The 10,953-nt window shown below is 47.0% G+C and overlaps 2 protein-coding genes across 2 annotated transcripts in view; both read left to right on the top strand.

Moving 5' to 3' along the window:
• LOC146356572 (vomeronasal type-2 receptor 26-like) overlaps positions 1 to 4,460 on the top strand; it is a 19,380-nt gene extending 14,920 nt beyond the window's left edge. The window contains exons 6-7 of the mRNA XM_084830192.1: positions 1,373 to 2,142; positions 4,445 to 4,460. Of these exons, the coding sequence (XP_084686318.1) occupies positions 1,373 to 2,142; positions 4,445 to 4,460 (786 nt within the window). The remainder of the gene's footprint in view (positions 1 to 1,372; positions 2,143 to 4,444) is intronic.
• LOC146356573 (vomeronasal type-2 receptor 26-like) lies at positions 2,731 to 10,852 on the top strand. The gene is made up of 4 exons (XM_084841211.1): positions 2,731 to 2,866; positions 4,445 to 4,663; positions 6,246 to 6,372; positions 8,972 to 10,852. The coding sequence occupies exons 2-4, from the start codon at positions 4,487 to 4,489 to the stop codon at positions 9,874 to 9,876; spliced, it is 1,209 nt and encodes a 402-aa protein (XP_084697337.1). The 5' UTR covers positions 2,731 to 2,866; positions 4,445 to 4,486; the 3' UTR covers positions 9,877 to 10,852.
• The last annotated feature ends 101 nt before the right edge of the window (positions 10,853 to 10,953 follow it).

A 10,953-nucleotide genomic window follows, 5' to 3' on the forward strand; every position in this document is an offset into this window, starting at 1 on the left:
GAAACTCAAACCAAAGGGGATAAATAAATAAGGGGATAAAAAGAAAAGATAGGTTTTTAAGGGGGGATTCAGAGGAGGTCGCTATCTCTCATCCCTGGTGTAGGTTTTTTTGAAGGGCGAAATAACCCTTCTCTCCTAGTACTTCCCTATTCAGCTTCGTACTGGATGACCTAGGATCTCTTTGGCTGAATGGAATACACCTTACCTGCGAAAACAGGTCAGTCCTAAACCAGGACTCACTAATGGTTCTGCTGGTCCTGCCAGCACTTCACCCACCTTTGTCCATGCCAAAACCCCTTAGATGCCTCATATTGGGGTCACTTTGCACCACAGTAAACAAACGTGTGTGTAGTGCTTGGCAAACTATATATTATATGTTGTATGATGTACGTGTATGGTGCTTTGCCCTAGACATATACATTCTACTGTATAGACTCACGTGTAGTGCTTTGCACACACACACAATATGCGCAGCACGCACAGCACGCACAGCACACGTGAGCAAAAGGAAAGGAGATACAGAAAGAAAAAATGACCTATAAGCTAAGGGGGGAGGGGGAGACACTTTAAAGCCTAACTGAAGAGAAAAAGGTAGTAGTTGTTGTTGTTTTAAGAATGATAGGACTTGAATTGGAAGGGGAAGGAATACACGAACCGATAAGGGCAGCGGTGGGCGGGAGGAGGGGGAGCCAAAGAACAAGGCAAGGAAACTAAAGTAGCCTTATTTGTGTATTTTTTGAAAAAATAAATGATGGATCTAGTAGAAAATAAAGAAAGGGACGACTAAGAGGAATAGTTGAACTGAGAAGGGCTGGGTGGGAAGGGTGGGAAGACAAACTCCACACAGGTCTAGCCAGCCAACTCTCTCTCTCCTACCAACTCCCTCTCACAGTGAAATGAAATCACACTCATCTCCTGCTATGTACAGCATTCCCACCCCCACCCCCTCCACCACTGTCACTGAATGGAGACTGCTGGTTTATGGTCAGCCCTAACTGGGCAACTAGAGTGGCCATTCGACAAGGCTCACCATTTTCCCCCTCCCTTCTCCTCCTCCTCTCCCTCTCCCTGATCTTTCCCAAGTTGATACATTTTAGAGACAGGCTGTCTGGGCTTCAGAATGGATTCACGAGATCTCCGAATCTCTGAGGTGCACCGGGGCACCTCTGTGCTTTTCTGACCCGCTTTGGAGTTCAGCAAAGCCCCTCCCCCGCCTCGAAGCACCCCGATTGGCATTGAGATTTGGGATTCCGACCAAAGCTGTGTCCAGCCCTATTGACAAGCTTTTTGCTACTTGTTAAGAACTTTAGGATAACAGATTTCTGAGCTTTGCCTTGAAAAACAAAACTTTAATCTCTTTCATTCTTCCTAGGTTAGTTACAGTTTTGTCTCCCATGATCTTAAGGATAAAACCCAGTTCCCTTTTTTCTACCGGATGGTCCCAAAAGACAAATACCTGTACCAGGGGATGGTCAAACTGCTCCTGCATTTCAGATGGGATTGGATTGGTCTCTTTGCTCCAGAGAATGACAACGGAGAAAGATTCATGCAGATGCTGACACCTTTGCTCACCAAGCATGGCATCTGTGTTGCCATCTCACAAAGAATTCCAGAACTAATTCAATATCAAATGGACATTATCATTGGTTCTGCCCTCATATGGAGACAAGTCAAGGTATTTGTTTACTATGCAGAGACTCGCTCTTTGTATAATGGCATATTCCTTCTAACCCAAATACTGGCAGACTTGGTAGAACCCACTGAAGGCAAAGTCTGGATTACAACTGCTTTGTGGGACATCACTTCGGCATTGTCCAGCAGTAGGTTATATTTCCAGCACATCCACTGGTTCTTTTCCTTCTCAATCCAGACAGTCTATAGGCCAAAACATCATGATTTCCATCACCATGACATCCTGAATTACTGGAAGGAAGCCTTTCACTGTTCATATTCAAAGCATGCTTTGTCGGTGAAAGGCCGGGAAAAATGTGAACAGAAAAAGACTTTTCCCCTGGATGTGCTTGAACCGAGTCTGTCTCGAGAGAACTACAATGTTTACAGAAGTGTCCAGGCCATGGCACGTGTCTTGCATACTGCATTCTTCTCCAGATCCAAGCAGAGGGTGATGGTGGGTGGACCCAGGTTGGATTTTCAAAGGCTACAACCATGGCAGGTATTCCATTTCCATGGCAGATATAGCTACTGAAAATTATGGCATGTCTCAATTACAAAGTCATTATTTCCTGAATCAAACTCTGAGAAGATGTCAAGAACAGTGGCCTGGTGAAATATAGGGATGGCGGAGAATTTCTCCCCGAATCTTTGGGGGGCCGAGCGCCAACGCATTCAGCCCCCCGAAATCGGTGGTGAAATTCTCCGCCACCCCCCCGCCACCCCCCGGGATGGGACTTAACTTTGGCGAATGTCCCTCCCGGCAGCGGGTCCCGGCGGCGGTTCGTCGGCCTTTCGTCGGGGGCGGGAGTGGCAGCCGGTCTTCCGACCGGCTGCCACCGCCGCCATTACAAAGTCTAAAAAAAACCCCAACCTCCCCGTGATAGGCTACGTAACGATTAACGTAGCCTATCATGGCTAGATTTCCAAAGTCAGCCGTGATAGGCTACGTAAATCGTTACGTAGCCTATCACGGGTGACTTTGAAAAAAAAAAAGCATGTATGCAAATGGCGGCGCCCTATGGGCACCGCCATTTGTGTTCCTTATTTGGTCCCGGTAGTCTACATAAAGATTTATGTAGACTACGGGAGACGGGGAGCTTCTCCCCGGCCTGAATTTCGGCCGGGCGAGGCGGGATGCCTCCTCCCCCTCACCTGAACTTCGGGGGGAGAAGCGAAGCGCCCCTGCGAAAAGGTAAGTGACTTTCGTACATCCCTAGTGAAATGCAACGTTGGTTCCTGAGGCTCCTTTTTCAGGACCACTCCTTGAGGTCTTGCAGAATCTCTGTAAATAGCTCTGAGACCCACCTCCATTAAGCGAGGTGGATCTCTTCTTATCACTGAAACTGGCTCCTTTGTGTCTCTAAACTCCACTGCATCAACATAAGAGTTCCCTTAGGTGGTGGCAGAAGCAGGGGTGGGGTCTTGTGGGGGCCTATGGTGTCCTGATACAGGTTGGATGTCAGAATGGTGTTCTGTCCCAGATGGTTGGTTTCAGTCCATCAATGCAAGCCAATGAAGACAGAGTTAAATTTCCTATAATGATCTGATGCCTGTGGTGGAAAATGGAATACCCCTGCTTTTTATTTACACAATGTAAATATTTTGTCTGCTTCTCATCAGCAGTGCCTCAATCTACCAACCAAAGTAACTTGCCTGAGTTTCCTTTATGGCAGGACCAATTCCAGCTTCCAGAATTCTTAGGGTGCAAAATGAAATTGATCTCTCTGGTAGTGCTGAGCCTTTGGGCTCAAACTGGGGGGAAAGTAAAAATAAAAGCTTGCACTCCCCCTTGAGTGTTAAGGGCAAGTGAGTTCAAAGTCAGGGTGGGGGCAAAACTCATTGGACTTTCTCCCAGTGGTTTCTGCCAGTTCCTATTTCCAGAGCTCCTAGGACCAACACTCCGTGTTGCTGTATACTGCTTTTGGGGCAGGGGAGTTTGGCCACCGTTTTCCACTAGGGGCTCCAGAAACTAACACTATTTTCGGCACACTATCCTATGGATATAGACCCAACCCATCCCCCCATCAGCCCAAATTCCCCTAGCCCACTGCTTGCAAAAGGGGTGGTGCATTGAGGGGAATTTTTACTTATACGTAAATTATCTAATGCTGCCTTTCTCAGCTGTGTTAAGTCTATAATCTCCATGATCTCTTGCTAGCATGGGCAATGGCTGTCCTAGCTGGGGATTAAGGGAATCATAACTCTAACCCATCTGGGGAGCACCCATTTGGCTCAGGCTGTTCTAACGACCTGAACGGTAGCCTTTCGCAAAATACCAAAGCAGAAAGAAGGGACTCAGGAGAGGAAGGCCTGGATCACTTCTCAATCATCCCAGAATGCCGGACATGGAATACTGGGCTCAAGTGACAGGAAGCCAGATTCCAGCTGAACATCAGGAAACACTTCCTGACTGTTAGAGCAATATCACAATGGAACCAATTACCCATGGAGGTAGTGGGCTCTCCCACCCTGAAGGCATTCAAGATGAGGCTGGGCAGCCATCTGTCAGGGATGCTTTGACTTGGATTCCTGCACTGAGCAGGTGGTTGGACTCGATGGTCTTGTAGGCCCCTTCCAACCCAACTATTCTATAATCCTATGATTCTAGGAGTGGACAGCAGGTTAAAAGAATTCTGTATGCTAGTGAAAATTAAACAGCCATGACAACTATTGAAAGCACAAGCTCTGATCCTGAATCATGGGATGCTAGATCTCAAAATAACGGTGCTGACATAACCAACGTAACCTCTGCTTCTCTCTGTCATTCTAGCTTCACCCTTTTCTGAGAAACATTTGGCTTTCCAATGCGTCCATGGACGGTGTGTTTGCGGATGGCGACGGGGAACTGACAGCCAACTTTGATATTTTGAACTGGCAAGTGTGGCCAAATAACTCAGTCATTTCAGTGACAGTTGGGAGTCTGGAGAGACAGGCATCCCCAGACCATAAGTTAATCATCCCTGAGGATGCCGCAGGTTGGCTTAGCCTGGTGAGGAAAACAACGAGTTCCTTGGTTATACCTTTCAAGATCTTTTGAGCTCTAATATATTGTTGGTTGTTGTCCATGGCTTCTGTCAGCCTTCCCCACCAGGCAGTGAGTGGCTGTGCAGGCTGGGGGTGATGGGAATTGTAGTCTGGTTTATGTTGAAATGGTCAAGTAATCCATCTAGGCCAATTTGGCCCAGCCCAACTGGGTGCAGCTTTCCAACACCTCCCCAAAGGGGCCTTTTCTCAGCACTGAGCTCCTTCTAGCAAAGTATGCACTGTGCCACTGAGCTCTGTCATCCCCCCTCCCCCATGGTAGAGATTGGCTACTGTATGAACAGAATGCTGGACTAGATGGACCCTTGGTCTGATCCAGCATGGCTCTTCTCATGTTCTTATGTGGATTCCCAGGCCCAATGCTCAGGTGTTGCTTGGAAAACAGAAGCAACCTACAAAGCAATACCCAGAGAAATGTCGTGCTCCTGCAGGACCACCCCTGTGAAAAGCAGGATGGCTTGAACATGGACTGGCCTTCACGGGGGGGGGGGAGGCTTTCATGAAATGCTCATGCTGGGTGGGGTATGCAGGCATCTGTACATTGTCCTCGGTTCGCATTTGTGTTCTGTCATTTGTCGCCAGGAAGCTCACAAATCACGGAATCAAGGAGCCCCCTTGCTTCTTTCTTATTATACACCGATAAACGTTTCTCTTCCCCTCTCATAACAGTAGAACCCAAAGGGGCCATCCCATGAAGCTCATTGGTGGGGGATTCCGGACAGATAAAAGGAAGGGTTTCTTCACACAGCCCAGAATTATACTATGGAATTCACTACCACAAGATGTAGTGATGGCCACCATTTTGGATGGCTTTAAAAGGGAGTTGGACAAATTCCCGGAAGAGAAGGCACTCAGAGGCTACTTGTCCTGATGGCCGTGTGCTACCTCCAGTACCAGAGACAGTATGCCTATATACATCAGTGGCTGGGGAACATGGGCTGGAGTGTGCTGTTGTCCTCCTGTCCTGCTTGTACGAATTTGTTTTGAGTACCAGAACTGAAGAGAACTCACAGGCTTTCCACACAAATCCCCACTCCTGGTTACCCTGAAACTCCTTTTTTTTTTTTAGAAAAATGTCAGCAGTATAATTTAGGGCATCTCAGGTCTGTATGTGTCATCATGTTGTTGCTATTTTTAAACAATTGAGATTTGGACATTCTAGGCGATGTATTGACAAAACACCATGGGATTTATCAGTAGATTCAGATCTGCCTTTTGCCCTCCTTTGGTATAACCCCTTTGCTCCTAGACCTGCCATTACAGAGAGAAAAACCAAAGAAAAACGCACCCCTGACACATCTCTCATGCAAACTAGAGAGCTTCGGCTATTGGGTGGTATAGAAATAAATAAATAAATAAAAATAAAAACTACTGAGCATCAGAAGGTTAAATCCATTTGATGGTGAAACAAGGCCTGGAAGTGGAAGTAGGGGACAGAATTGGTCCCATCCAAGTCACTGACTCAGACCCAGAGCTTCCAAATACATGACTAACTCCTTGTCCTTGATGTTCCTTGTTTTTATGGGCAGACCCTGCCTCAATCAAGGTGCACCAAAAGCTGCTTCCCTGGTTACGTCAAGGTGATTCAGGAAGGAAAGCCAGTTTGCTGCTACATTTGTGCTCCATGTGCAGAAGGTACCATCTCCACTCAGAAAGGTACGGGGTTCAAGATGAAAAAGAAACCCTTTGGGGAAAGTTGCAAAAATTCACTGCCATGTTTTCTCTTAGGAGGAGTGGGTGAGTTGTTTTTACGTTTGGAAATACAAATAATTTCTTACCGGTGTAAATCAAAGATATAGAAATGAGCTTCATGAAGGATCTCAGAAAAAAAATACTTTGAGGGATGTATGGTGGAGGAGAAAGTTTGATTCTCAAGGGATGTACTTGGAAGAACCTGTCACTGGGCTGCTGTTATCAATTCATGGAGGATCAAGCTATCTAAGGCCACTAATCCTGATGGCTATGAGGTATTGATGGGGAACATGGGCAGGGGGTACTGTTGCACTCATGTTATGCTTGTGGGTTTCCTGTTGGCAGCTGGTTGGCCACTGTGTGAAGAGAATGCTGGACTAGATGGATCCTGGGTCTGATCCAGCAGGGCTCTCAGTTACCCTGCCAAGAGTACTTCCACAGGTTTGCCTCATCCCTATCAAAATCACCTCCAGACACTGGTTCAAGAGTCCAACAGCCTCCCTACAATCTGTCGATGGAAATGGTAGCAATAGCTGAACATCATCTGCATACTGGGGGCACTTCAAACCTCCAAATGATTTCCTTTAGCTATGCCATGTAGATGTTGAAAAACATAGGAGACAAGATGGAACCTGTGGCACTCCAGAGGTCAATGTCCATGGGTGAGAGGAGCAGAAGTTCCCAAGTGCCACCTTCTGAGACTGTTCTTCCAGGAACAAGCAGGACCACTGTAACAATATGCTCAACCCAGATTAACAATCCAGAAGGATAGCAGGGTTGAAGTTGTTGAAAGTCACCGAGAGGTCCAGGAGAACCTACAGGGTGGGTTCTGCCCCATCCATTCCCTGGCATAAGTCCATCTACTAAGGAGACCAAAGCTGTTTTTGTCCCCAAACCAGATCCATTCTAACTGTAATGGATCCAAATAGTCAGCATCCTCCAACATGACTTGGAGTTGGGAAGCCACCATATGGTCCAACGCCTTGCTCTGGAATGGCAAATTTGACACTGGGTAGTAATGATCAGAAGCAACTGTATCTAAGCTAGGTTTCTTCTATAATGGTCTCACCACTGCTTCCTTCAAGCTAGGAAGGTCCACCCCTTTCTTCAAGGAGGCATTCATCACCTTTGAGATCCAAGTACCCAGCCCAGTTCTGGCTGATTTCCGAGGCCGAGACAGATGAGTGTCCAAAGAACAAGTGGTGGGGCTCAATGCTCCAAGCAGTTTTTCCAAGACTTCAAGCTGTACAAGCTGGAAGATATCCAGGATAACCTGACTGGATGGCACTCTGGTCACATCCTGCTCTGACTTGTGAAGCCAATGGCATCTAAGCTGGCACCAGTACAGGCAACTTGATCTGCGAAATGTCCAGCAAGTTGATCACAGTGGGCATTTCAGGGCTCAAATTGTTGTTCTCTAGGGCCCTTCATCACCAACAAGATCTCATCAGGACATCAGGACATAAGAAGAGCCATGCTGGATCAGACCAAGGGTCCATCTAGTCCAGTGTTCTGTTCACACAGTGGTCAAAGAGCTGCCCACGAGTGGTATCAAATTGCACAGTCTGGAATGTGTGAACATTCCAGCGGGCGACACTGAGCAGATGCAATGGTTGTGAAGTGCGATCTATTTGGCACCATCACTGCATAGAAATAGATTTATGGTGGAGTCTTAAACGGTTTCCATTGTATTCGTTATGAGTCTAACATTCGTGCATGCACACATATATAGTCAACAATGAATCACCTTACATGCTTTCCCGGAAGGAAAAGACAAAGATCTCGCTTAGCGATGTTGGAGAAATCTGCAACAGAATCAAGCGAGTCTGAATGTCTATGAATCTGACTATGGATCTTGCAGCAGACCAGCTTTTTCCTGAGTCCCAGAGATTCCACAGACTTGCAGAGCATTTTTTTTTTTTTTTACTTTCTGGAATTATATGCATATTTAGTCGTAGAAGAATACATAAAAATAAAATGAAACATGACTGAAAATGCATGTTACCCCCATAGGCCAAAGGATGAAAATGCACAGTCTGGGGGGATTTCTGAATTTGGCGGGGGGGATTTGTGCATTAGGGGGATTTGTGCATTTATGCAAGTGCAAAATTGTGCAATTGGGAATTTGCGCCAAAATGTGAAAAAATCGAATTCTTCCAATGGCCAGACAGCAGAATGAAAGGAAGCTGACAATCTGTGAAATGCAGGAGGAATGGATCTTCCAAAATCTGTATGTCCCTAATCTCACTAATGGTAGAAAACTCAATAAAAAATCAAGGTTCTCCTTTAACATCCAATAGCACACAGACAACCAAAAAGATGCACCCATATTGAAGCACATTGAAAACATAAACACATGTTGCTTTCCCCTAGAGTCAGGCAAACCTGGGGAAGAGATAGAAAAGGCAGCAGGGAAAACCTGTTTGGTTTCCCAGAAACCTAGAGGTCATGAAGGAAGGGAAAAGGGGGTCTGGTATGCTAATGAACTTGCTGGATAAAAGGCCTCCTCCTTCCTCCTCCTCCTCCTCCTCTTCCTCCTCCTTATTCTTCTTCTCAGATGCAGACTTTTGCACCAAATGTCCAGAAGATCAGCATTCAAACAAGGACCAAGATCAATGTATCCTCAAGGATGTAACGTTCCTGTCCTGTGAAGAAACTTTGGGGATCATCCTGTCTTCCTTTACCCTATTTTTGACTTCAACCACAGGCTGTGTATTAGGAATCTTCATGAAGTATCTAGAAACTCCAATAGTTAAAGCCAACAACAGGGACCTCTCCTACATTCTACTCGTCTCCCTCTTGCTCTCATTCTTGTCCTCCTTCCTGTTCATGGGCCAACCAAGGAAAGGAACCTGCCTTCTCCGACAACTGGCCTTCAGCATCATCTTCTCAGTAGCAGTCTCTTCTGTGTTGGCCAAAACAGTGACTGTGGTGCTGGCCTTCCTGGCCACAAAGCCAGGGAACAGGGTGAGGAGATGGCTGGGGAAGAGTCTGGCCAACTCCATTGTCATTTCCTGTTCCAGTGTGCAAGTTGTCATCTGCACCGTCTGGCTAGGACTCTCTCCACCCTTTCCTGACTCTGACATGCACTCTCAGCCTCGAGAGATCATCCTGCAATGCAATCAAGGGTCTGTGGCCATGTTTTATATCTCCCTTGGCTACATGGGCTTCCTGGCTGCCATCTGCTTCATGGTGGCTTTCCTAGCCCGGAAGCTGCCTGGGGCCTTCAATGAAGCCAAGCTGATCACCTTCAGCATGCTGGTCTTCTGCAGCGTCTGGGTGTCCTTTGTGCCCACCTACCTGAGCACCAAGGGGAAATACATGGTAGCCGTGCAGGTCTTCTCCATCTTAGCCTCCAGTGCTGGGCTACTGGGCTGCATCTTCCTTCCCAAGTGCTACATTATTTTGCTAAGGCCTGATCTGAATACGAAAGAGCATCTAACAACGAAAACTAAAGATGACATCTAAGTCTTAAAATACTATTTTAACCATTCATATGCACAGCAGCAGTAACAACAGTTGGGCAGAGGTCAAGTGAAAGGTTTGCCTCCACAAACCAGTCCTCCAATGGTGGCAGAGAGGGGCAAGGTGATGTCGCTATTGGCAGTTCAAAATTGGTTAAGTTTCTAAATCAGGGACTGGGTCTTATGACCCCCCCAGTGTTTTTGAACGCCAGCTCCCATCAGCCCTTGCCAGCCTGGCTGCTGTTCAGTGATCATGTGCTGGGCCACACATTTCTCACTGCTGCCCTAAATGCCTATTAAAGTTGTCCATCATCTGGCTGGCACACTTCTTCAGCAATATCTCTTACAGGAAGGGATGGAGGGACTCCCTTCCATACGGGGAGCGGGGAAGTTCGATGAGCCTCCCCCCCACTCATGTGGCCAGACCTGCTTGGCGAGCCTCCTTGCTAGCCCCACCCCTGCACACCGAGCTGCATGAGCCACCCTCCTCCATGTGCTAATGACTCTAGCAGTCAAGCCCTTTTGCTTTATGCCCACATGGGCTTGACTGTCAGAGTCCCTGGTGCTGCACACGGCTCAAGCTCTCTAGCTCTCTCCTCCTTGCAAGGAGGGGAGGGCTAAAGTTCTTGGAGCTCTGAGGACTCTCCTATCCCCTGATCGTCCTTGACAGCAGGCAGAGGAAGGAGGAATCCTTGATGCCATTCCCAGCCACTCACCAAGCTCCAGGGTGCTTGGCGGCTGGGTCCATCAGTACCCCATGGCTTGGCAAGTGGGGTCCAGGAGTCAGGGCGTGGTGGAGTCCACTAACCTCCTGGACCAACCCTAGTGCTCGTGACATCCCTACTTTATTCCTTCTTTTGCTTTTGTAATTTATATGAAAAATGGATCTTCCTTCCTTCCCTCCTTCCTCTCGTAATGTATTTCCTCTGATATAAAATTAAAATAAGCATCTCATTGATTAAAGTCTACGCTTTCTCCATGTGCTGTAGTTATATCACAAAGCAGCAATTTTCAATGTTGATTGAAATGATGTAAAACAAATATTTAGCAGGGAGTGGATGAGTGTGTGCATGCTTTTGTA

This window comes from Heloderma suspectum, chromosome 2 (genome assembly GCF_057233095.1).
Source record: "Heloderma suspectum isolate Gila_16-S chromosome 2, 16-S_ref, whole genome shotgun sequence".
Lineage (NCBI taxonomy): Eukaryota > Metazoa > Chordata > Lepidosauria > Squamata > Helodermatidae > Heloderma > Heloderma suspectum.